Raw genomic sequence first — 27,648 nt, forward strand, 5'->3', positions numbered from 1 at the left:
TGCTTTAACGTTTATTGTCTCATGGAAAAGAGTGAAGACCGCTGCCAGTGCTGGAAACACAACCTGAGTTTCCCATTTCTGAGCGCATCTCAATGGTGCAACTACAACGCCTTGAGGCCGCAGCACCGGGTGATCCTCACATATCAATACACATTTCAATATATGTGAATACATCGATATATATGTTTAAAATCTGGGAGCTGAGAGCTAAGGCTGGTCTGCTCTCTCTCTCTCTAAGGATGCGGATGTGAAACACACGTTTTAAAAATACCATGCGTTACCTGTCAGCTGTGCTCAGGGGTCGTAAATCTGATCATCGGGAAATGGGTCACTGGGATGTTTGAAAGTATGTTACGATAAAAAAAAAACTATCCAGCGCTAACTACCAGATTCATTCATTATCCATCCCACAGGAGAACCAACAATGGGTCTCATGTGCACATCTGCCAGCTGAGAATCGCTTGTGTGACTTATTGGCATCTGTATTCTCTGGTCATTCGCTCCATTAACACGCAGCTTACACTTTCCTCAGAGGAGCCAATTAACTATTCTTTCACAAAGGTCACTACAGACTACATCTGAAAGCTACCACATCATTTTTCTCAGCCTAAACGGAGCTGCAGCCACGGTCTGAACTGGGAGGAAGTCATTCATACTCCTAAATATCTATACATGATGTCAGAAAGCATGAGCAGCTGCCCACCCCTCCTCCTGGAGTGGAGATACTGTATATGATGCTGTTTGTGTAGTGCTCTCGAGTTGGAGAGCGGCCGGGGGGGCACTGCACCACTGACCTGCTTACCGACAAAAACGATAATCACGACCTCAGAGAAAAGAGGAAGCCGATGCCCTGGGCGTATGATGGCGGCAGAGAGAGTACAGTCAGTGCAGTCAGACAGCTTCTGTACGTGCAGTAAAAACCACAGAACGCCAAGTAGAGTTATTATCTGCAGTCTACTTCTCTTCAGCGGCTCTTCAGCCTTTGACGTATCGATTTAAAAGGCCGCGCTGCATTTCCCCCCTGAGCCCTCTGAACTATGAGGGTAATCAGCCAGAACTAAATACTGACTCAACTGGCATCACTGCGTGTCACATTAGGCACTCATCAGTAAAAATAACAACCAGTCTGCCCTTATGTGGGGAACTTTGTCACGCTATGCTGACACGCTGCAGGGCACAAGATGTGTGCAGGAGGAGAGGACAAAAAATCATGCCCCTGTTCTTCTTACAACCTATAGGCTGTCATTCAATATCAGGTCCAGACTGGAATAACTCAGCCACTGCTAACCATCCAGAAGAAGACGACCCTTCAGACTCTAGTCAGTGTTTATGAAGCTGAGGGATGTGTCTGTGTTGGATAAATTGCCATAAAATGTGGTTCATGTTTCCCACAGGGTGAATTGTAACCTCTTTTCTTTCAGTTAGGAGTGCAACTATCATTTTTTTTTTTTTTTACAATCTGTTTTTATTTATTTATTATAATTAACGAATTAATTAACTATTGGTGGGAATATCAAAGTCTCCCAAAGGAAACACTGATGTCATTTAATTGCCTGGTTTGTCTGAAATGCAAATGATACACAGTTTATGATGATATAAAAGAGAAAAGAGGCATATCCTCATCTTTGAGAAGCTGAAAGCCAAGAAGAATCTCTCCCAGAAAGCCTTTCCCATCAGGCTTAGCTGTTCATTTCATGAGCACAAACACTAAACATTAAACCTTCTAACACTGCGTCTAACATGGCTGCGTATTCTTCTTTAGTGCGCTCTTAATGGGTAGTACAGTGACCTACACATTTGTTCGGTCACCCAAGAAGATTAAAAAAGGCCCAACAGTAAAACCATTCATTTGCTCGCGGTGAACTCTGAACTTCTGGTGAAATCTCAGCTTTAATCGCAGCGCTCCAGAACCTAAAATTAGTCGTCACTCTGAGCGAACAGGATCCACATCCAGAGCCGTTTGTCACAACAGCAGCTCTTTCTGGTGGAAACCCGATCGGCGCGGGCTCAGATGACAGAGCCACTTGTTGAGCTCACCTGCCCCGAGCTCTCAGTATCGGCACCTTTTACACGGCAACTACTTCACAGCTTCTCTGACCTGCCCTGTGAAATGTAGCCCGCTTTCAAAACTGGTCTGAGCAGTTCTTCATCAAAAAAGCCTGTCATGTGAGCTTTGCTTAAAGAAGGGCCGTGTCCATAAAGCTCACATCGGGGGGTATTATTTCCCACCGACGGCCATTGTGAGCGCCAGTCCCTGCCAAGCACGTCTAAGGTGACAAGAATCACAATGAGTTGGGTAAAATGTCAGGACACATTCCCTGTGATACCTCCTGAGAGGTGATGCTTGTTGTCGCTTGTTGTGACAGATATGAAACAGCTTTAATCAAAGATTTGGTTTCCTCCGATGGAGGATTCATGCAGATCTGAGGTCCTGCTGCCTTTGCATGTGTTCACTATTCACAGCTCATCTGCTCATTTTTCTGATGCACCTCCCCCTTCACAATCCACCTCCAAATGACCAACCACACACAAAAAGCTTTAATTTCAACCTCAAACTTCATGGTTAAGATGCATAAAACAGACACGTTGAAAAGGGTAAAGGGTGTGGGAGGAAAAAAGACCATAAATAAGTAGAATAAATTAAACTAAACTAGAATTATGACAATATACACAATGACTTCCATGAAGATAGAAACCCTCTCTTCATTTAAATCCAACACAATGAAATGTACATGAGGGGTTTAGAAGCTGCCTCTTCCATTTTTGTGCCGTGAAGAAAAATGAAGGAACCTAGGGCAGATCTATCCTAAATCTGTGCTATTTCTGGATAAATGCTGGTTATGGCGTGAGATGTCACCTCCAGCTCTCAGAGAACGTGTCAATGTTAGCACTGACATCACCACCCACACTTCTCATGTCAGTAGTTCTTTGGGAAAAATGTCCACAGACTGCTTTTCAGTCTGATTTAATTTAATTTAATTTTTTTATTTAATCATTAATAGAACAGTTTGGCAATTTTGTTAGAGAAACACATTCACCCCTTTTTCTCAGAGTTTGATGAGGAGATGGATTCAGGCTTCTTGCCTATATGGTAAATACAGTATAAGGCTGCAACCTGCATGTGGTTAGCATGAAGAGACAAGATCCACCACTAACCCACCACCAATCACTAATTAATTCATATGTTATGTGTTCAACACATGTTACAAGTGGGCCATACGTGCCTCAATCTAAAAGCTAATTAACCAATTGAAAGTTGGCTAAATATCAGAGAGAGTGGCATCAGTCTCCTCATCAAGAAGAAGGCCAATAAGTCTATGTCGCAAAATGTCAAACTGCTCCTTTAAAGATGGATTAAACTGGCAAATGGCGTGCTGCTGTATGAGCGAAGTTGTTGGACTGTCTGCATGTCAAGATTCTGTAGTAATACATTTTACTTGACAACAAGACATCATTCATATCAATCCATCTGTACAAGAACTCACCTTTCAGTAATAGATAACTTATTGTCCTATTATTAATGTTAATGCACATTATTACGCCTTATTAATCCTTCCTGTGTATGTAACATAGATTTACCTCTGTCTCCAGTTCTTGTACATTTGTTCACATTCAGATTTTGTAAATTTTTTAGTTATTTTATTTTACATGACTTTTACTCACGTTTTATATCATACATTTTTATTTATATTAATATAATCATATTTATTTCTGATTAGTTGCGACTTATGAAAAAAGTCTACATCTATGTCTACATTCAAAGCAAAAAAAAGAATCTTTTCTTAGAATAAATGAACTTCTTCCCTGTTTACAAGGACAGAAAATAGAAACTCTGAACAATGAAACAGGAGGAATGCCACACATTTGTGGTAAACACGTGGCAAAAAGCTACATTAAAGATTAAAAGGGAAGTTAACTTGTCTCTAAATGGCTCCAGAAATGATGTTGCATGCCTCACACATACGGCAGCCTCCTCAGTCTTTCACCTTGAGGGGGGGGACACTGTGCTGAAATAGGCCAGGAGCTGACTCACGGCTCAAAGTGACCAGTGACAATGACTGTAATAAGATCAGATGCACTCTTGGCTGTGGGATTAACATCCTCATGTTATGCAAATCTCCTCTCCGAAAAGGCAGCTCCTTCGGCTCACCTTCCCCCACAGACTGTGGAACATACGGTGCACGCTGGAGTTGGTTCCGCTCTGTATTTATAGCTCAGGTGCTATTCTCTGGTACTAAAGTGGCTCTACAGAAGATGGCTGTTGTTCAGCGATTCTATCGGCGCTATTAAACGTCATTATGGTTACATAAATGTGAGGCCCACACTTTAGTGGAGGTGAGAGCACAGAAAGCGCGGCGTGGGGGTGGATGAAGAGTGAATCACAGATTGCTGAAATGCGATGGACAGGTGAGCTGCAGGGAGGCGGAGGTGCTTACGTGAGGGAGAGGGTGAAGTGGAAGCGCTGGCGGAGGCCCCTGAAGGTGAGGAAGGTGTGCGGGGGGAAGTTCCGCGTGGTCATCTCACAGTAGGGCCTGTCGTAGCCCCCCGGCGGACACTCGCACTTGAACCCGCCGACCAGCAGGTTAACGCAGGAGCCCCCGTTCTTGCAGACCCCCGGGGCACAGCGGCCCGAGCGGGATGACAGCTCACAGCGCTCTCCTGGATGGATGGAGAGAGAGGAGTGGAAAGAAATGAGGATTAATATTGGTGAGGACAAGCAGAAGCACCTCAGCCATACCATCTGGGACTCCATGCTGCTATATGCCCCCCCCCCCCCGCAGCTGTCCTATGCGCTCCATTATAGAAGTCTAACATCATCCACCTCAGTTCAGTGGCTGACAAACTGTCCCAAACACCAGATGAAAAATACATTAGGATCATGACGACGAAGTGTATCAGAGGAAATATGACTTTAAATTATGAACATTGTCCATTTGTGTTTACAGATTCAGTGTCTCCCTTTTTTTTCCCTCTGTGTCACACCCAGCATGACGCCCTCTCCTCGCCCCTGGGAATAAAGCTGCAGTTTGTGCTGCATTCATATTCAGTGGAACAACATGATGGCTCGCAGTGAGCAGTGAGTTGGAAGTGTTTGTGCATTCAGACTCCGAAGCCGTCAGACGAAATGATTGCAGCTTCTGCAGACACGGTGATTGCTTTATGCATTTTTTCACACCGTATGAACACTATTGATGAATTCCTCGTACAAAAAAAAGAGGCGTGTGTCCTGCTTTCCTACCGTACACTGATTCCTATGAAGTGTGCCATATATTATAGATCTGTAATTACAAATGATTTATATCACGTATTATTATTATATTGTTCTCAGTAAGTTTGCGCCTTTAATGTCAGAATATGATAAACATGTTGAAAAAGCTGTAAATTTGATTTATTGAATAATTATTTCAATTCTAGTTATGAGCTGAAGTAATTTCTTAACTAAAAATAATAAAAGGCACGGCCTCTGATAATAAAGTGAGCAGATTTGGGTACAGTGGTTGATTGATTAACTGATCAATGGTGAGAGTAACCGTTATGTGCAGCTGAACCACCTAGAGGACGACAGGTCACATCAGGCCGACAGAGTCAGGATCAGGGCTGTGAGCAGCAGAGACAGACCCTGTACAGAGACCCTGGCTCTGGCTGAGCCTTCGTCCTCCTCGTCTCTCACCATCACATGTGCCGTCCGTCCGCATCGTCGGGATGTGAGGCTGAAGCAGTTGCTGAGGCGAGACTGCTTGCTCTCCCATGCGTGACCAGGAATCTGTGTCAAAGCCACTCGGTCATCAGTGTGGAAGGCTTCCGCTGTGTGCAGCGCTACTGTAACACTGACACACACACACACATAGCCTACATTTTTCTCCACTGATACACACTTCTTTAATTTACTCTCTCACTATCAATCACTCCTTTCACAGGCCCCTGAAAGCAAGCTCCTTTGTTTTATTGTTGTCGTCGTTGTTGGGGAACGTTGGGAATCAGTCAAAGTAAAGTCAAGAGCTCCTGGCTGGGACATCCTGTTAATGACTCTGAGGGGTCATTTATTTACACAGATCACTCTGGACCACAGAGACAGAGATAAAAAACCATAAGCTGCATCCAAAAAAGCAAAACCTGAAACAAGAGCAACTGGACTTGTATATGTTGAACCTCCCTCAGTTCTGAGGTCACACATGTTCCTTTAAAGCAACAACTCCTCAAAAAGACTTTTAGAACTGACGTAGCAAGAAATCTTTAAGAAACGAGTCCAGTCGTCCTCGTTTCAGCTTTGTTTTTTGGTTACACCACAATCTGGGCAACTGGGAATTTTCCCAGACATCTTTTTACACATACTGTCTGTTATAATTAGAGTTGGAAGAGTGTTGCCTCTAAATCCAGGACAGACGTATTAGCAGCTAAGAGTAGTCAAACTATTAGGTTATTATTAATACAGAAGCATCAGCATGTAAGCACAACACTGCACTGAGGAATTCAGTGAGTTTAACAACTTTAAATACAATATGTGTAGGTACTTTAGTCAAGCAGTGTTCGAATGTGTGGGGAAGAAAAGAGAAAAATACCTATGTACGATTTGACAGCAGTTCTTTGTTGATTAATAAATAATGGCACTCAGAATGGACAAAAGGAATTAGTAAAAAAGAAAACTGCAAACTGATCTTCAGTACAAGTCCTTGAGAAAATATTTCCCACAGCTGCAGTGATACCAATAGTCTGTCTTGAAGCCATCACTGACAACTCCATGAGTATGTGGTACATACAGTTATAGTGTCAGAGGGTCTGTTAAAATGAAGCATATTAGCTGCTCCACCCTGTCAGCCTGTAACCATTAGCTGTCTTGTTCTTACTCATGCTTCCTGATGACAAACGGCCACTGCTGGCCAGCCGGCTGTAGAGTACAGCCTTCCTGCTACTGTGCTGTTGCCTTGTTATTTATTCAGCAACTTACTGCTGGCCATAAAACACTTGTGTTTCTTTAAGCCGTCAAACAGAGCTGTACTGAATAAAGTCAAAGTGACCCAGGGATCAGCGTCAGTGTTCGAAAAACAACAACAGCAAATAAATAACCAAAACAAAATCACTTGGGGTCAAACTTATCAGTATCTTTTTCACTGCTACCAGACAAACTGTCTGTGTGTGTTCAGTGGTTCCCTGGGGGACGCCTCCACCTCAGGTGCTCCTGGCAGCACCTTTGCGTTGCCAGGTGAGGAGCACATCGGGGCGGGAGCAGGGTCACAGGCACAATTCTACAGAAAGACTCGATCAATAATTCAAACACGCCTCGTCTGCTCTATTTACGACCCTCTGTAAGTCCATCCCTGCGCCCACGCTCCATGTTTGCTGCCTGCATGAATCATTAAGGAGCAAATAGTACAGACACCTCAAAGATGCTGCTTTTATTTAGACAGGAGGAGACATGACACTGTCCTACAGTGTCCTACTCATCGTTGTATATGCTGCAACTGAACTAAAGGTTTCTTGTATCTGTTTGTCAAAAACATAAAAAAACAAACATATCTGACTGCAGTGTACCTCTGGACCGCCCACGTGAGCGAACTGCTCCTGGAGACTAAGTTTCCTCTGAGATCTTGAAGCTGAACGGGTGTTTCTGAGCTGCTAGGTAACAGAAAAGCGTTGTCATTCCTCCTGAGTGAAACGGAGTGGGTAGATCCCTCCAGACACAATAAAAACACACAGCTCAGGGAGGCTGAGAGCAGTTTGTATGAAAATAGACCCATGTCTGCGACAAGAAGAGCTCCATCTGAAGTGAGCCGTGTTATGAAGGTGAATAATGAGACCAGGCGATCGATAGCGCTGTAGATACATGACCTCCAGCTGCATCTCTGATCAGACCTCCTCATCACATTACAGGACCTGAGGACCAAACCACTGACACACGTCTCACACATCAATAAAGAACTATTCTACTGTACCAAAGCAACTGATGCTACAACAGAAAAATCTTCAAATTTCCACTATTTTGGTCATTCTTTCCATGTGTCTCTGTCTACTGCCAATAAAGGAATAAAATCCCAGAGAAAAACATTTCAAACATAGGAAATAGATGTAGATAAATAGAGACTGCGTGGCCTGACTCAATTCTCAGCAGAATATAAATCTGGTAACATTCAATTTGGATTTATTATAAGGTGTGTTTCAGCTGACACAAAGAAAAAAATACTGAAATAAATTCAATATTCAGCTCTTTGGCACCCAGATGACTATGCTGTTACTAATCTGTCCATCACCACATGAAGCCCAAATTATACTGATACTGATCTTTGCTGGACCACAATCTGTTCCCAACAGAGCGACTCCACATCAACTTTCCAAGGCAAACACTTTGTGGACGTGGAAGGTCAGGACTCCAGACTAGAGGCTGTATCACCGCATGTGATTCACATTAAATAAGGATTCTGTATCGACATGCAGAGTACCATTGATTCCTGCCTGGATGAGTCTCAGTAACTGATCTGATATTTAGCAGCTTTATATCCACTGGTACTCAAAGCACTTTACAGTCACAAGTGGACATCTACCCACTTGTTCACACTCACATTTACTGAACGTAGCGTTCAGTGTTTTGCTCACGGCATGTGGCCCATACATCGGGGATTGAACTGCTCCACCAGCGGTCACCCGCCAAGCTCTATTGCTTCAGCATCCCTGGTCTCATAAATAAGCTGCGTCCCACGTACACTCATCACAACCACGGTGCTGCGTGTCATTTCCTCCTCTCGGTATTTGTTTCTGGCCTCTCTACAGCGCTGGCTGTTCACAGCGGCATGCAAATGTTCTGATTTCTAAGCAGTCCGTGTGTCTGGCAACCATTTTTATTCATGCCTTCTCTCAGAGGCAAATTGTAGTGGCTTTCAGTGTTTGGCAGGTGTTAATTTCAGACACTAGTGCGATTTGATTCGAAAATGCATGCGTGAACGTTTGCGAGTTCTTGTTCCAAACCATTTACGCACATTAAAATCCTGCAAATGCATTCTCAATAATTACATGAAAAACAAAATCAACAACAACAACAACAAAAAATCATTATCCTTGTTGGAGGGATGCGGATGTCAGTAGTTAAAGAACATCACAAACAAACACGAGAGGCTGACTGTGAGTTACTACCTCACAGACGCAGTGAAAAGGTGAGCATCCCTCCCGCTGTGCGCTTGAAGAGAAACGTGTGCGAGAACTAAAGCAGGATAACATCTTGTTGTTCAGCATCTACAGAATGACTCGGGCGAGCCAAGCCTTTTAGGCCGTCGTCCCGAAGAACGCCGGCGACGGTGGCTGTTATCACTCCTATTCATTCTCACTCCCGTTACCATCTGGCAACGCCTACGATCCATCAGTTCACCAGCAAACACACACACACGGACGCACACACACATGCTCCATTAACATATAAACATTCCACAGATTGTCCGTCCACCTCTCTTGCACGTATAATTGCAGCTATACACCACTTATCCACCCACCAGGAACAAACGGAGAGAGCAATTTAGCGCTCACACGCACTGAGCTCCAGCAAACTGTGGAGACTGGTGAACTCCACACTCAGTGATGAGGAACAGAGGGAGATGTAGATCACGGGAAATACATCAAATACAACCTGACTGAACGACCCTGTTTCACTCAAACATCTTAAATCAGCAGAAGCATGATTTAAATCCAGGCCCCGACAACTGATGGAGACGGACGGACCTGGATGAAAATACGCCCACTTCATCCACTCACACGTTCACTCTCACTCTCTGCTGATTCACGGTAAAAGCGCCATCAGCTCCTCTGACACCCACGGCCGCGCACGGACATGTAAGCACCACTCAGCCTGGACTCTGCACGCTGAGCCCACACTCAAATACCGACACTATTTGAGGCTTGATAAATAGTCGTATAAATAGATGGAGGGGGGAAAAGCTTTCAGTGTTTGATGAAGAATAATAGAAGCAACAAATATCACTGAGAGCACAGAGGCTTTTTGCCTGGTCGCCTGTAGCGTCTGTCTCCCGTCCGATTCGTGGTTTTAGCAACTGAAGTGATCATCTTTCATTTAATAAGGAAATCAGGAAAAGGGGAAGTGGTCCTTTGTCAATTTTTTTTTTTTTTTTTTGTACTATTTAACAGGATTTAGACACGATGCACAGCTGCATAAAATCTGCACATAAAATATGAATAATTCTAGCCACAAAATGATTCCTCACTATCATCTCTACAATGCAACCCAGTTGTGTGCTAAAAACGTGATGTTAAATTTAGAGGATTTGTGAATCATTTAAACCCCGTATTTAATTGATGAACAGTGTAAAGACTCATCGAATGTTTAAAATGGGAAATTTAATCTTTTTTTTTTTTAAATAATAGCACATTCTGAATTCTTACTTTTTCAGGAAACAGCTCATATATTACCATTAATAATAAAATGTGTAACTCTACATTCTAGCCCCATTTATAGTTTATGCGTGTTTATGAGAGTATAATGAGTTCATAAATAATTTATCCCACTGTAGTTTTGAGCTGATATGAGTTTAACATCAGCGTGTAAACAGATGATGAATCATTTAGAGTGGAAAGCTTGCCTTCACAAAGCTGTGAGTTAATGCATTTTTCTATTGACTACATTTCTTTAAAACCATTTAGTGCACGAGTTTTGTGTATTATATTTATCTAGGATGTGTATGTTCAGTTATGTTCAGCTCAAAGTGTCTTTATGAACACATTTATAAGCACTTTTAAACCTGACTGTAAACATAATAATGTAGGAAGAGTGAATATACAGTCACTTGGCAGGTTATTCGGTACACTAGTGAAAATGAAAGCATCCTATTATTATTATTATTATTATTATTATTATTATTATTATTATCATTATTGTCAGTCCTGCACTAAACCTCAGCTTCGAGGAGGTTATGTGTTAAAAATAAATTTATTTTGGAGGCTCTAGTTTGTGGTACTATTGAAATGTGTTGTGTTTCATTGACACATGTTTCTATTTTTTTTGGACAAACCCATTTTGGCTAAACACCAATCATTCATTCAGTGTGTATACCATCAAATGAGGATTGCTCCCGACAAATTAATATAAGATTAATAATTAAAACTTTTATATGCTGCAGAGAAATGACGAACATAGCTAGAGATAAAGCAAAGTGTTTCCCTGTAATCACAAACCAACCATCATGGAGCTTCAAAGGCTAAATGAAACTTTAAATTGCATTAAAAAGTCAGGATGTGACCCACTTAACCTCTCAACAAAAAGATGGGGCAGCTACCCTAATATTCATACCGTATAAATTACCATATGTTAACTCGCTTTCCCTTTAAACTCTTTTTTTTACTTCTCTCTTTTTCCCTTAGCTGTAAACCGAACGATCAGTGAGTCTCTGAGGATGTGGATAATTTTTGGTGCGATGAATGAATAAGTCTCTCACAGCCTCACTCCAACCGTAGTGAATTAATTCTTAATTACTGCTGAAAACAGGAGCTCCTGTCCTCTGTCCTCTGTGCCATGCTGTGTGTTTTGTGACACACATATATATATATATTTTAGGTGGTAATACCGCAGGGCATCTCACAGCCAGGGGACACATTCCATCTGTAGCCATTTATAATTAATTTAATTCCTTCCCGTGTTCCCCTCAGCGATACTGCTCAGGACACAGAAACCACTCTTGTCCTCTTTGCTGCAAAGTTAAGATCGTTCTTCAAGTCCCCAGCTTCAAAAATAGACATGAGGAGGAAACAGAGCTGTTATATCATCACTCTCTCCCATTGTTTGCTTTGAAATGAGGTCCACTCCTGCAACTCAGGGTGGACGTTTGAGTGTAGGTGTGAATAAGTGGGTAGATAAAATGTTATTCTGTGGCCGTAAACTAAGAGATCTCTGATCAATGACAGAAATTCAAAAGCGCAACCTCAACTTCACAACACACACTAGTCCGCCTCAGTTTAAGGCTCTCTACTTTTAAAACAGAAATGATCAGCAGGCCTTTACTTCCACTGTGGCTTACTGCAACAGGAATACATCAAATCAATAACTCATCTCTCAGCTTTTGTGTGCAGGGCCAGTCATTAGAGCAGAGGACAGTCTGTGTGTCTATAAAGAGCCAGGTTCAATAAGGAGCTCAGGAGGAGAGTGAATGAGACAGATGCAGACGTTAAAGGCCCTGGGGGGCCTGTGTGACAGAGGAGAGATTAACAATTGAAAGGCGACATGTGGCCGAGATTTTGTCCTTTCACCGTCTATCTGTCTCTCTGTGAAATTCAACAGGAACACATTAAGGCTGAAAGGAACCGTCTGATACAACTGTATTTACAATGTTTACAAGAAAAGTCCATACAAACAATACGATTATAAATGAAGTTCATGAATTCTGATGTGTTTGCAGGTTTAGTGATGATGCAAACTTTTATTGAGATATGCATCTAAAGCCTCAGTCTCTCAGCAAAATTTCATGTAGGAATCCATATATCTAAGGTCCAAATACATGGTTATTAGCCAGCCTGCTACCAGTCGATATACTGTTATATACGAATGATGAAATTCAGTCAAAAATTAAATAGCTGACAGGAAGTGTTGGGAAGTTTTTTTTTTTTTTTTCAAAATTACCATTTAAAGGTAAATGTGGATTATCACTGTAAACTGCATTTGTGAGAAAACGGGAAAATATAGCAGCAGCTACTGAAGCGGCGTTCACACCTGGCTTTGCAGCTCTGCACCCCCTCCATGCTCAGTCACATTGAAGCTCAACTTTGTGTAAATGTCCTCTGACACAGTGAGCAACAGCGAGGAGACTCAATCACAATCATCTTGATACAATCAGAAACAGAAGCCCTCAATGCCTCAGTACACGGAGAAACTAAATGACACGGTGAATTCATGAATAAATGAAGGACTGAATGAATGCAGTGCTGCAGACATGTCAGCCTGTTGGAGCAGAGCATGTACTCAGCACAGCAAACACCACAGAACTACAGACTGTCAGGAACAGAGACCAGAGACTGCTACAGACCTTGTAAGAAAACTGGGTTCAAAGTATCAAAACACTCACCTGTGTAGTCCTCAAAGCACTCGCAGGTGTAGCCTCCCTCTCTGCTGCGGCACACGCCGTGGGCTCCGCAGGGTTTAGAGTAGCAGAGGTCGATCTCAGTCTCGCAGTAGTCTCCTGTAAAGCCAGTGGGACAGCGGCAGCGTAGCCCAGCGATGGGGTGGATGGGTCTGAACAGGATGGTATCGGACGCGACAAAAGGCGCCAGGCTGTCGAACTTCAGCACGGACACGCACTTCATGTAGTTCTCACATGGCTCGCGCAGGCAGATGTTGTCATCAAACGGAAGAACCTCCTGTGAGGAGATCTGAGCCAAAAGGCTGCGGTTCAAATACAGCCTCTCCTGGAGTTCCTGCGAGCAGAAAAACTCTCCGGTTTCCACCCCTCTCCCGGGCCTGTCCCCTCCGTGGCCGAGTCCTCTGGGAGGCTGGTGTCCCTCCTCGAACGCAGGAACGGCCACGGACAAGCTGACGTTGAGGATACGAGCGCTGACGTCAGTGTCGTCCTGGATGTTGAAGATGACGACGTCTTCAGGGGCGGCAGACAGGACCCGGGCCACGCCATCCAGGAACTGGGCCAGCAGAAGGGACAGGAAGTGCTCCTGGGAGGTGTTGGCGAGTCGCAGCGTGATACTATTGGACAGCATCTCATCGGTGATGATGGTGACTTGGAGAAGGCACTGAGCTGACACTGAGTGGATGCCATCTGAAACACACGAGAGGGAAAGGAAATTAAAAAATAAAAATAAAATGAACCTACTGAAAGTTTGGAAGCGTTCTTAGTGAGTCGAGACTTGATGGTGAACCTCTGATGACATAATTAGTTGGAGATAGACTGTAATCTAGGCTTTATGTCATGTTGTCACCATGTGATATCAAAAGTAATATGTTAGTCTGAGACATTCAGTCTAAGCACATTTGATATCCTAAGGATAAAAATGATCATGAAAAGGTCATAAATATCTTTTTTCTTTGAGATAATGAATCATTTCCTACAACATCATCGCTTAAAGTTAATGCTTTAAGTTAATGTCATCGCTTTAAGTTAATGTCACTCAGACAAGAGCAAATTCTGCAAATTTTAATTGGACGTATTTTCTGATGTGGATTGATACGTATAGAGCTCCTGTGAGTGTTTTCAGTGGCAGGAGACAGAATAAACCAAAGAGCAGCAGAAATATATTGAGCAAAGTTTATACATCAGTTCATAGAGATAAGAAGAAAAATATCCACTATCACCAGATCTATGCATCTCAGGATATTTTCATCTTTTCATCAATTGTGGCATGAACACATGGGGCAGATGTGGCAGCAGGACAGATGCAGGTACATACGGGTGGATGGTGGAGGGCTTTTACAGCTGCTGTTTGCAACACGTTTAAACCGTAAACGCAGACCAAAGCAAAAATACATACAACTGCGTACAAATTGTAACTTTGATGAAAATAATGATAACACATTTTTTTTATTCATGTTCTTGGCTCAACCAAGTGTTTTTTTTCTTCTTTTTTTGTTTCGTGCCAGACAAGATAAAAGATGTGCGCCAAGACTAGAAGAAAACAAGTGTCGGTTTTCTTTCAATACTTTCCAGCTTTCTAATCAGCGATTTCACGCCTGTATTCTCTGCTCACTGTTTGCTTTCTTTGTCCGGAAGCAGAGATGATACTTCATTATACGAGCCATCCTGAAAGCCTTAAGGCTCAAATTCACCAATTAAAGCATTTCTCAGCTCAGCAGATCTCTGGTTATGATACCAAGACCAGTGAATGTTTCATCCTCTATCCCTTCAGTTGTTTGAACGCAGACATTTAATGTTTCTCATCTACTACTTATTCAGTGAGTCTTCATAGCATCCTGTGTTCAGCACGTCTTATTTTTTAGCTGGACACTGCTGCAGGCATGTAAAAAGTAAACGTTGCGCCATAGTAGTCCGTATGGCAAACATACCACGGCTCACGCTTACACTGACTTATGACTTTGCCATGCTTATCTTCTATTTCTCCATCTTCCACTAACATAATAAAGCTGCACATCAGCAAGAATGAGCTGAAGGTCTCTGACAGGGGCACACAGCGCGCACTGCTCACTGAGGGGTAAAATTATAATGAAAATAGCCTCCATTCAAGCAGAGGGCACACACGGTGAAGTCCAAGTATGTTGCTAACGAGCACAGAACCTAAGAATGTTTGTCTGCTGCAGCCTCACCGTGGCTCTAAATCCCACCGACGGAGAGTCTGGGACAGATGTGCAACTTAACCGACCTCATTCGGCCTTCAGCTCTGTGACAAGATGGACGAATTTGCCCCGTAGTTGCACAACAAACTGTTGATGAAATCATTGCTTGTTTCATGATCTACTGTCTCACTTAATTTTTATCTTTGACCCCATAACGATTCTCTGTTTAAACAGTAAAGCCTCTAGGTTTATCAGGCTTACTACTATTTACTACTTTAACTCCGATTATTCCAAAAATAAACCTAATAAAAGACATTTTAAACCAACCTGACTATCAGCACCACTATTAAAACCCTACATTGATGACAGTAGGCCAAAAAGTGTGTCCATTTTATCCTTTTCATTTTAAGCCTTAGAAAAACTGCTACAATGTTATGGCAAAGCTCACTTGTCTGGTTGTGCTATTGTGGCTTTTGCTGAATAGCGGCAGCAATAATCTGAGAATGAAGCCTGAATTTGACTGTTAGTTTTTCAACAGGAAGCTTACATCTCTATGTCTCTCACAATTGACACATCCTCACTGTAAAGGTCAGGGTGAGAGGTCGCCGTCATTTTGTCTATCTAGTAGGCCGGCAGGTTTCTGTAGCCTCCAGAGCAAACACAAAATAGGCTTAATCAAATCAAATGTGTCATGAAAACAAGCCGCGGTCTCTCCCTCCAAAATAATCAATGGGGTGCTTTGTTTAGGATGCTTGGACTCCGGCCAGAGAGCAGAACCTGTGAGCAGCACTCACACAAACAGCGCTGCCCAAAGTTAGCAGATCCCTGTTTTGGCACCGGGCAAGTTTAAACACAGAGTGCCAAGGGGAGGGGGGAGGACAAGGAGGAGGGGGTGAATGTGTGAGTGTGTTTTTGTGTGTGTGTGTGTGTGTGTGTGTGTGTGTGTGTATGTGTGTGTGAGGTGGGGGCATAGAGGAAGTGAGACGGAGAAGCATGTTTGACACGGCTTTAATCCTGCAGCTTTCAGTCAAGTGCTTCCAGCACAGTAATAATACAGGGCCTTAGCAGAGGAAGTGCAGGAAAATCAAAGGACAGACGCAAGCAGGGTCGCTCTTCTAATTCACACTTTACTGTAAACACACGCACTGAAAACACACACCTGTGCACACAAGGAAACACTTGCATATAAGAGGTGAGAACACAAAGGCAGCGGAGGCTCTGTGCTTTCTCAGACAAGACAAATTCTAAATTAGAGCTGCAGCTAATCGCTGTTTTCCACCCTCTCATTTTCTTGATCTACTCTTTAATCACTTAAAGCAGCAATCCCAGACCTGGTGGCTAGAAACCCTCCACAACACAAACAGGGGGGTCACGAGATAACGGTTCATCTCCTCTGTTATTTTCCCTTTTCTGTCTTCGTTTTGGTGGGTTAGTTCACAGGACAGAAGACATGTGCATGGATCGGACCATATTCATGGTGATGCACGACTGTCAGGGGTTATAAGGTGATAAGTCTTCAAACTGATCATTTTGTCTCGTGAACAATCAAAAACAAAGATGCAGGGGAATGTCAAGACAAGTAAATGTTTGTCCCTTGTAAAGTCATTTTTCCTCGCCAATGCTTTAAATGTTTCATTTATTAAAAACATAATATCAGTGGACACCTATAAATAACTTTAGCACTATTTACAACTTTCGTTTTCTTGTACTTAGGGCTGAACCAAGGATCTCTCAATAATTTGGTGCTTATTTTCCTCCTTTAATTTATTCATCTAGTCTTCAACAACATGTTAGAAAACTGTGGAAACTTTTCAAAGAGCCCAAACTGAAATATTAATCATTTCTATTTTTGTCCCCCGGGAGTCATAAATCTGGTAGTCCGGATCAAAAGAATTCAGGAGAGCTTTGGTTTCATTTTAGCAAATAATAATAAAAACAGCGATCTCGATGACCTTGCAATAGTTACAGTGAAACTTCTCTGCTGGAGCCCATTTTCTTTTCATCTGGTCGAGTGATATAATACCTGATACTATGAAGCAACAGTGGCCAGGAAAACACAGCTCTCAATGAAAAGGGGCTCTTAAAGGTTAGGCCGTGTGTAAGGACGGACATCGCCCGCCTTAATTACGTCCTCTGCCAATTCACATTCTTGGATGGGGGCTCGGGCAGAGACCCAGAGGTAGATGCAGCGCTGGGAAACTGAGCGCGAGGAGAATCTCGTCTGAAAGGAACCAGACCATCCTTCAAAGAGGTCATTCTCCGTGGAAGGATAAGGTAAGCGGGGCATTTTGGGCCAAAAAGGAGGAGAAGAGCGATGCTTAGTTAGTAAAGAGACGAGGTGCCAGCTCTGAAGTGTGACACTGCTTTCAACCCACAGCTCGGCCCCCCCTGGGCCTCTGGGTGCCAGGAATGCTCTCAGCTAGGAAGTGGCGCCAGGGAAAAGATTAAACACACACTGTGGCTGCAGGACTGCCAGGGCTGTGTACGGCATTCTGTGTGTGCGTGTTTGTGTGTGTGTGTATGTGTGTGAGGTTGATCCATACGTCAATACAAGCAGAGCAGAGAGAGGACACGGACACAGCGAAGGTTTAGTCATTGCACAATAAAAATATAGACTTAGTTAGATGTAACTTAAGAAGTAAAGGAGTGTTTCTATGTTTTATAGATAAACCGTTTTCACCTGAGAGCAGAAGCACTCTAAACCTGAATCATTCAACACGTGGACAAAATATTCTGAGGATTATTTTCCTTTTAACACAAAATCTGACACATCATCCTCAGAAAACGTCCTGCGAGGCTTCGAATAAACTGAGGCATGTAAACAACTCGGCTCATTATGATTTACACAGGAGAAGCTCTCAGACACAGAGTCGGCCCTTGTTTGTCTGCAGGTTGAGGCCTCCACACAGAGAACGTAAATTATCAGCCGGGAGGTTGCAGAAGGCGGATGTATAGCTCTGAAATATTAACGAAGCCCAGTTTCAACTGTCCAGGGAAATATGAAGGACAAATACTCCACTGACATAGTGTTAGAGGAACACAAAGAGCCTTTAGGATGGAGCGACTGCAAGGAAGAAGCATATACTCAAATAAGATGTATGGATTTCCTTTGTAGCCCACTCTGAGCCCTGGTAGAGAGAGGCCGAGGCAAAGAGACAGAACAAATGTGTGAGACTGGCCTAATTAGACCACAAAGTTACCATCACATCTCCCAGTTGAATCCCAGAAAATGTCAACAAAGTCATGGTGGATAAAGATCAGAAAGGCTGTGTGACCAAATCACTGAGGACAGAGACATCACCGAGCAGCACGACACAAACCCCGGCCCTCTGCCTCTAAGCTTCCCCTGCGCTGTTCATCGGGGGGTTTTATTTCTTTCTCATCACTTGACGTTTACAGATTTTATTGGGGAAGAATAAATGTCAAGGTGAGGCGGGGAAACCACTTTAAACGCGGCTAGCCCGGGCGCTAACAGTGAAAAGGTGGACACATGATGTGCCTCACTAACAGCTGTGACTCTCAGAGGACTGAAGGTCAGTGGGCTAAACGTGCACCTCCTCTCAGAGGATTTACTGCAGCGTCGGTGCAGGTTCCTGGTGCCGGCTGCACAGGGACCGAACCTAATGCATTAAACCACTTCTCATTAACTAAAACCAGAATGAAGAACTCAGCGGACTCGGAAAGCAGCTAAGATGTCATGACTCACTTCAACATGATTGGCTAATGGCAAACAATGTCAATCATTACTTGTGAGTGAGCACTAGAGTTTAAGTCTGGCCTCCTGGCATAAATGACATCATTAATATAATGTTTTTGATACACGAGAAGATAAGCACAAACACCTAATAACAAACTGTGGTCACATGCTGTAGACAAAGACATTCAAAATTACCATTAAGCAACAATGGATAGTGCAAGACCAACAAAGTTTTCTAAGGACACATCAGATGTGTCCTCTCAAGTTGGCCAAAAAAAAGTCCATCATCACGCTGAATATTCAGATGTTAATGAAAACTGCACATGAATTAAACGAAGCCACCGAGTGTCTCAGCCTGAATTCAGCTGTTTCTTTACATCAAAGTTAACACCCATGCTACATGAAAGGGGTCAAACACAGGAGTTTGAAAGACCAAGATTTATGTGTTGTGTAAAAGGCATGATTTGTGCTGTTTCCTTGTAAGCCAAGAAGACATTTCCAACGAACTGGACAAAGAACTGAAAGTTAGACTTACACATATATTCTATATGTAACAACGTTGGCCTATATACCACCCTGACATTTCTGAATGAGTATTCTTATTAAATTTGGTGCGGATGTTTGCAGTTTCCTGGTCTTTTTCTCTCGCTCCATTTGGGTTTTGAGTGAGACGTCTAGACAGTAGTGGATAACCATCCACATTTGTCCAGACATTCATGTCCGCCTCAGGCTGTATTTTAATAACTGCAGTGATCCCCTTGACTTTTCATTTGGTGGTGTCGTCAGGTAAAGAAAAAATTAATACTTAAAAACAACAACACCTCATGTCTCCACCAGCCTCAGCTGTATACATCTTTTTAGCACATGTGAAAGTAACTAAACTAAAGTAGGATTAGTTGGTTAGAGGCAGATAAAAACAATAGCTTCTGCTTTAACACGAGACATGAACCCCAGTCTCCTGGGTGAATGTTGCATGTTTGACCCGTTCATCCACCAGACTTTGCATCACCTCTCAGATGCCCTGGAGGCAAATGTTTGCATCCACTTCAGCATTATCTTATTAGTTTTGTCACTGTTACCATGGTGATGCTGATGCCACCAGCAAAACCTCAGTGAAATAAAACATTTCAAATTATCCCATGATTAAAATGTAAAAAACTAACAAAAAATACTGAGTCTGTTTACATGGGCGTAAATTAATCAGACGCCATATTTAGTTGAAAAAAAGGGGAAAAAAAGTTTTCTAATGTCAACTTAATACTTCAGATGGCAAAAATATTGACAATATTCACATGACATGAAGGTAGGTGAAGGTGTTACTAGTTGTCTTGCTTTAATTGTTCTTCAGAGGAACCAAATAGCCTCAGATCTGCTGCTCCGCCTCTTAATGTGCAGGTTAAACACTGAGGCAATGAAAACACCTCCTAGTTACTGTGGGCAGAGGAACCACATTAGACCTGCTATAAAAATACCATCCATCACCGTGACAGTGGAGATCCGATAAATAATCACACTCGAACAGGTCTCTCTGACCACTATTCATCACACGTCTAATGGCAGCGCATGAGGAACGGCTCACTAAAACAGAAGCACGTTTAATCTGTGATCCGGAGCGGCTGATCCCACCTCGGAGGAGGCTGGGAGTTTCTGTGCAGAAGTGTGTCATGTTGGGGGAAACCTCCGGGTAAGAAGGTAATGAGGTTGAGCAGAGCCGTCTCAGTTGTTCAGCATCAGCACACTACAGTATGTGCAGCACACACGGAGTACTCAGTACATCAAAGAGCGTAAAGCTGGAGTCCCATTTCCAAGATCAATAGGGAGATCATAAATTAAAAATGACTTGGGAGGAATAGACCCTGTGAATGTCTTTGCAGTTCACAGTCGTAAAGATCCAACCAGTGAGGCGATACGCAAACTTAAAAGATTTTAATGAGTTTATGATTCAGAAATGAGAGTGTTACAGTGGCTGTTTGTTCAAGATGGAATAGTTAGATCTGGGGTTGAATCTATCAAAGATTTAAAGTTAAAAACCGCTCCGGAGAGCCAACTTAGCAGGGAAAGAAGATTTTCATGTTCATAAAGTATTATGATAGCAGATCAGATAATCCATCACAAGAATCTACGGTTTTATTCTGTTGCTCATTAAAAATACACTACCAGTCACATGTTTGGACACATCTTCTCATTCATTTCAATGAGAAGATGTGTCCAAACTTTTGACTGTTAGTGAATATGGGTTCATGTAAAAAAAAACAAAACAAAAGTAATAATAAAGTCCAACATAGTCACATACCTGAGAAATGTTTGAATTCAATTTTTAACCAAACTTTCCTGAATCTAAACAATGTAACGACTGTAACTAAAACCCTTCTTGTTTTACACCAAACCCCATCACCTGGGTGAAAATCAAGTTATCAACCCATTCATCCCCCTCTTCAGCAAAACTGTGCTTGTCATATGCTTGTAATATATACAGAGGTCTGAAACTGTTGGTGGATCTATAGAGCTGCTTGTGGTCCTGGCCCCAACTACTTGCCCAGTGTAATCTGCATACATTTACCCGTATAAGTTAAGCCTATTTTAACAATGTGCTTATGAGACATTTTACATCACTGTCTGTTACATAACTACCATCATCACCAACATACTTTTCTGCCTCTGTGTTTATCCTTTTACCTTTATACTCACAAAGCTGTTCTATAATTAATAATGCTGCCTCTGTTTTATCCATTATCAAACTCCCAGGTATCATGCATCGTCTACTATCATGTATCTTCTTAGTGCTCTGTATATACGGTATGCTGCATCATGTATAAGTGCATCTGCTTGTTTCTGGTTCCTTTCTCCTCCAACCCACCTCCCTCTTTTGTTTTTTGTCTCTCTACATGGCCCCTCCCCAAGCAGATGGGTCCCTCATATGAGCTGGGTTTAGTCCTGATAAAAAGGGAAGCGTGTTTCTTTGCTCATTGGTGCTTGCTGTGGGGTTTCAGGTTCTAATCATTGTTACTGGAAGTATAAGGAGAAAAGGACCATGTTTCACTTACGTGTTTAAATTAAATACAGCTCTTCTGCCAGGCGTATGTATCAGCAGTAGAAAAGGACGTCTTAATAATACTGTGTGAATCTACAACAAAAGGTTTACGTATAGTGGACCAACACCACAAAGTTGAGTCCACACGAGGTCTCAAAGAGACAACACACTGTTACCAATCAATCAATTAAACTATCCACAGAGGCATAATCTAGCGGCCCTCTAGGGCCTTGAACAGGACACAGTTTAATTTAAATCAAATTAAATACTCTGCCCAGAGCTGCCTGCAGTTACATACAATAATTATTTAGTCTCTGCTGAAGATTGTGCGTTTGTGACCATGCCTATTTCATTACATGTCCCTGGTTTATTCTTTCAGCAGCTCAGTTGTGTTCTCACTTTGACGTGTTTATGGCCAGTTTGAGACTAAACCTTACAGGTGCTCAGACCTTTCGACCTTTGAGTTCACTCAGCAGCAAATCAAAAGTGGTCAAGGAGACAAAGAGGCCCAAAGAAGGTTAAAACTACTGAAGACAACTGGAGACACAGCTGCTGCAACAAACCGCAGCTTATTTGAGAAACACAGGCTACTTTCAAGGAAGGGAACTGGTAGAAATGACAAAACATAATGAAAAACCAAGTCATTTTTAAGTCCCTGAGATTGTGGTTTCATGGGAATGAACGTCATAATTTAGTTTGTGCAGACACACGGGAACAGAATTCGCCCAGCAGGACAACAGACCTAATCCCCACCTTCATACTAGTCAGCAGGCTGAGGTTCAATTAACCTTCCAGCGAAGAAGAAAGAAAAAAAACATCCTAAGGAGTGCTGATGTGGGTTAAAAAAAAAAGTCAACTGAACTCTATCATGAAGAACTACAGTGTGCGGCTCAGTGCAGTGGCAGGGTTTAAAATTGTGCATTAGATCAAGCTTATCCAGTGTCTCCTTCATTAAAGCTAAGAGCACTTGGTTTGGTGTCCATTTAATTTAGAAGCTGGAGTCTCGGGTTCTGGTGATCAAAAGGGATGCAGTAAAATGTGGCGGAGGAGCAGCCCGTTTGAATTAAGCAGGGCTGAAAGGTGAAGCACACTCAACTGCTGAAAGACTGATGGCTGGTTTGGGGGGTGGGAGCTATGCATTGCAAAGGGGTGGGAGGGGGGTGGGGGGGCTGCTTTTTCATCCCATTACCCCTGCACCCCCCACACCCTTTCCTGACCTCCCACTAGACAAGCAACGGCTGAGGCTGACGCCCCACCACCACCCCTCTGCATTAAATAGTCTTAACGACTCCTGCCAGGCTTCCAACCTCACGTCAACATCTAGCAATCAGAAATCAAGGCTCTCAGCGAGGAGCTCAATCAGCACAGCGCGGCTGCACAGGGCCACAGCCAAGACTTCAGAAAGGCTGGGGTCAAGTCCCCCACAAATCACTGTTATTACATAATCACTTGAAACAGTGGTAATTTTGCATACTCATTAAAAAAAGCTGGTTAAAACTAATTGTAAGGTCACATTTCCATTATTTTTTCCACATCATTTTCCACCTTCTGATGTTTGACTGCTGATTTTTTAATGGCGTTATCTCTTTACCTTCTTCTTCTTTATTTCTGATGACATCTGACGGGAGAATTAGTGCCACCGACTGGTTACCTTGAACCAGTCGGTGGCATTTATTGAAACTACTCATTCAGTTGCAAAGCCAAACACCACAGCACATTTTGTTTTTAAGACGTATTAAAATGGATACCTTATTCACTAAATTAATTAATAGAAAAAATTAATAGAAAAAACTCAATGTCGAACAAAAGAAAAAAAAAAACAATCATCAGGTAAAACACTTTTTGGATAGAGAAAACTTTACCTCTGTACACGATTGAACAGTGTTACAACCATGACAACACAAAACCTGCCCAAATGATTCGACTGGCCCAGAAAATAGAGCAGTTCCAGACCGACTTTCAGCTGCAACAATTTTGTGGGTGGGTTAGTTGAGCTGGCTACTTGGCTAAGATAGTCCTGCCTTTTGTGATTTCACATTTTGCATGATAAATACAGACTACTGCCTCCTGCTGCTATGGGGAGTCATTTCCTCTCCAACACACACCTCCTACTATAATATAACATATATGGTCTGACCTACTCATAGACTGTAAAAAAGTGGACGCCATGACAGCTTCTCAAAAGTGAAGTTAAAGCAGCTATAAACTCCACCTCCTCCATGTTAGTAGACGGGAACTGGGCATAAAATACCTTCTTTCAATGATTTTTTAAAGTCATTTTAGGTTTTTGAGATATTGATATCCAAAAGTTTGGACACAACTTCTCATTTGACGCTATAAATTAATGACATCAATAATGAGTGACAGTTCCCTTGACAATCACTGGGTCCTGTAGGAGTGTGAGTGTGAGTGTGAGTGTGAGCGTCATTGTGGCTAACAGAAAGAAGTGGAGACACGTTGTCAATTTTTTTGCTGCATTCACGTATACTAGTGTTGATGTATCTACTTGATAATGGTTAAGCATGGAGCAAACATTTTTGACTAATATAAGAGACAAAACAATTCACAACACGTTCCATTAAACTGAACAATGTATATAGTGTGATACCATCAGTTGTCATCTAGGTTAAACACAGTTTGTATTTCTTTTCTTAGGATTCAAGATACTTGAAACATTTGTAGTTTGGACAACAACACACTCACTAAGACCTGAGACAATGTTTCAGTTTCTCTAATGACCCAAAACATTCTTGAACAACGGCAGCGACAGCAGACTGAAGCAGATTTGTGTTTGATTTGAGGTGAAGCTCATCACCTCCTCCAGACTGAGAACTGGACTGCTGGGGAAAAACTACATACAACTGAACACCAACAGCCTGTGTTAAACAGAAAAAAAACACACTAAACTCTCACTCTGAGAGGAGGGAAGGGATGGCATGCTCAAACTCCTACGCAGCAGATTTACTGCTATCTGCATCTGAGCAACGCTAAGGCTGTTACATCCAGCGACGCAAATTACTGTGAGCATCATCACTTTCATAACGTGCAACTGTGTGGATTTATTTGTGTTCCTTTGTTTCATTGAAAAATATAGGTTAAATAAATATTCAAAGGCACCTGACCTCGTTCTTGAAACATTTTTTCTTATTTTCCTCTGCAGAGCAATTAAGCTTCAATAGAAGAACAAAGATCCGCTGCAATGATTACCACAACACAAAAACACCTAATTGCTGCAGCGCCTGTAAAGTCAATAATGAAATCTGCTTGTGTAGCTCAATGTCATCCCAAGGATTTCAATCTAGAGCAGCCAGAGCAAATCCACAATCCCTCTCCTGACTTCTCCATTCGGGAGGAAAGCTGACTGCGCTAGAGAGGCAGAGAGGTCATTCGTACTCATTTGCCGACCCTGCCACAGCATCCCCTGATGACACTTTTCTGCTGTATCTGAAAACAACGAGAGGACATTCCGCAGATTCTTCCTGTATAGAGCAGCCGCTTTAGAGCCACAGAAAAGGATCTGAGCTCTTCCAATCTGAACATTTGCATATCAAAGGAAAGCTCCTGTCAGCGCAATCGTAAAGAGACATTAGCATGCAGAGACGTGACCAAGCATGAGGCCGTTATTCAAACACACCACTCGGCGTTTGATAGATATTGGATACTGAACATCTTGCAGGACAATAACGATTCTGTCATTCATTCAGACACTGTAAAAGAGCAGTCAACACCTCACAGCCATATTCCAGGTTTGATAGCACTGCTGAAAAAAAACACAAAGTTTCTGTTTTGTCACTAGTTGGTTATATTTGTAAGCAGAAAAACAGACCAGGAAACCGAGCTCAGTCACTCATTCTATTAATTATCACCGAACTGCAAAAGCACAGTCACACTGTAAATCACCAGGAAACCATCTGTTTAGTTAGCTCAACGCTCTCCTGTCACGATCGATTTACACTACTAGTCAAAAGTTTGGACACACCTTCGATTCAATGAGAAGGTGTGTCCAGAGTTTTGACGAGTAGTGGAAATTAGACAGCGACGACATGTCTGAAACTCCCAGCGCAGAGGAGCAGAAAGGTAGCGGCCTGTTAGATAAACACAATTTGTCATATTCACAGGGTGAGAAGCGCGTCTACTTGTGAGGGTTTCTGTACTCAAGTGGAGCTGCGGTATGATTTTCAGGACAGTGCTTTCTGTGTGATGAAAGTTTTCCCCAGACCTTATTTTTGAAGCTTGTTGTTGAAGTATTTAATTGCTTAGTTTGGTCAAGATTTCATTTTAAAGACCAAAGTGGCTGATGCCGGACGCTGGAGCTATCCACTCATTTGCTTGGTTACGGATACTGACTACCATTTCAAATACCTTGTTATCAATCTTAACTACATCAGTCCATGTACTCTGCAACTGTGGCACCTATTGTTTTGGGTGTCTCAAGATGTGGCCATATTTTTTGAATAACAATATAATTAGTCCCACTACTTCAGCTATAATCTATCCAAGGAGCCTCTAGCGATAAACGTCTGGCTGAGAATAAATGCTTTTTTTTTCTCCTTTGGTGCCAAATGAGTAATTCACTTGTGTCAGACTGTACAGTAAGTAGGGTAATTCATGGAGGAGTAGCAGGTCTGGCGAGGTGCTCCCGAGGACAACAGCACAGAGGCAAAGAAGAAGCGGACACAAAGACACAGGGGGGACAGCTCCAGACAGAGCCCTCTCCCATTGTCTGCTGGGACAGCGAAGACAATGCAGGACAACGCTTAGATATATGCAAGCACCACAAGGCCTCGCCCCAGCGACGTGAGGGCCCTAATCCCAAACATGATTTCCCCTCCTAATTCATAGATGATGTCACCCTCCTCCCTCCACCCGCACCTTCGCCCCACCTCAGCTACTCCGAACCATCAGTGCAACCGAGCGTAGAGCAGCGAGGCCCACGGGAGGATGTTCCGCTGTGGAAAAACATGCCAGCAGCAGTAAATCTGATACCCTCTGAGCGCATCTGTGTCACGAATCAAAGAGCTTTAAGTTCACACTATCATATCACTGTGAGCTTTAAACTCTCAGGTGCTTTCCAAACAGAGGGCCTCTCTGAAGTCTGTCACATGCTAGACTAGAGTTTATCCTTCAAAAACACAGATGGAAACTTTACACGCGCAGACAGGTGTCGGCTGACTTGCTGCGCGTCCTGTAAAAACGCTTGCAGAGGGGAAGCAGGCGGCGGGACAGGTCAGTGTGTCCCGGAGCATTACAGGTCCACAGAAAGCCTTACATGCTTCACTGGAAAGAGGGAGAGGGGGACAGTTGCTCTTTAGAACTTTTTTTATGTGCCTCCCCTTCCCCCCATCTTCGCTCCACAAAAGAGGCCTTACCCCTTCGTCCCCACCCACAAGGAATTTCTCAGGCATTGCCGCGTTCACCATGACAACTGGGTGCTTAACAAAGCATTTCTCTTAGGCATTCTTCCTTTCACAGGGGAGAGGGGGGGGGACAGCAGTCAAAGGAGGGAGAGACAGGGAGAGGAGGGGGAGGATGGGGATAAAGAGGGGAGGGTGGAGGAGCTCGAAATGATGGGAGGGAACAGCGGAGGTTGCAGGGGTTAGAGCCATAGACCCGGGCAGATAGGAGAAAAATGGGGAATGGTGACAGGCAAACAAAAAGAGGGAAAGAGAAACAGGATCAAGGTGATAGGTGATGTTAAAG

General features: G+C 42.9%; 1 protein-coding gene across 8 annotated transcripts in view; it reads right to left on the reverse strand.

Moving 5' to 3' along the window:
• Positions 1-27,648, reverse strand: part of celsr2 (cadherin, EGF LAG seven-pass G-type receptor 2) — a 59,214-nt gene that overhangs the window by 23,703 nt on the left and 7,863 nt on the right. For all 8 annotated transcript variants that reach the window (XM_047583918.1, XM_047583916.1, XM_047583914.1 and 5 more), the window contains exons 2-3: positions 13,050-13,751; positions 4,437-4,659 (exon numbers count right to left, since the gene is read on the reverse strand). In XM_047583918.1, the coding sequence (XP_047439874.1) occupies positions 4,437-4,659; positions 13,050-13,751 (925 nt within the window). The remainder of the gene's footprint in view (positions 1-4,436; positions 4,660-13,049; positions 13,752-27,648) is intronic.

Source organism: Mugil cephalus, chromosome 4 (assembly GCF_022458985.1).
Source record: "Mugil cephalus isolate CIBA_MC_2020 chromosome 4, CIBA_Mcephalus_1.1, whole genome shotgun sequence".
In the NCBI taxonomy this organism is placed as follows: Eukaryota; Metazoa; Chordata; class Actinopteri; order Mugiliformes; family Mugilidae; genus Mugil; species Mugil cephalus.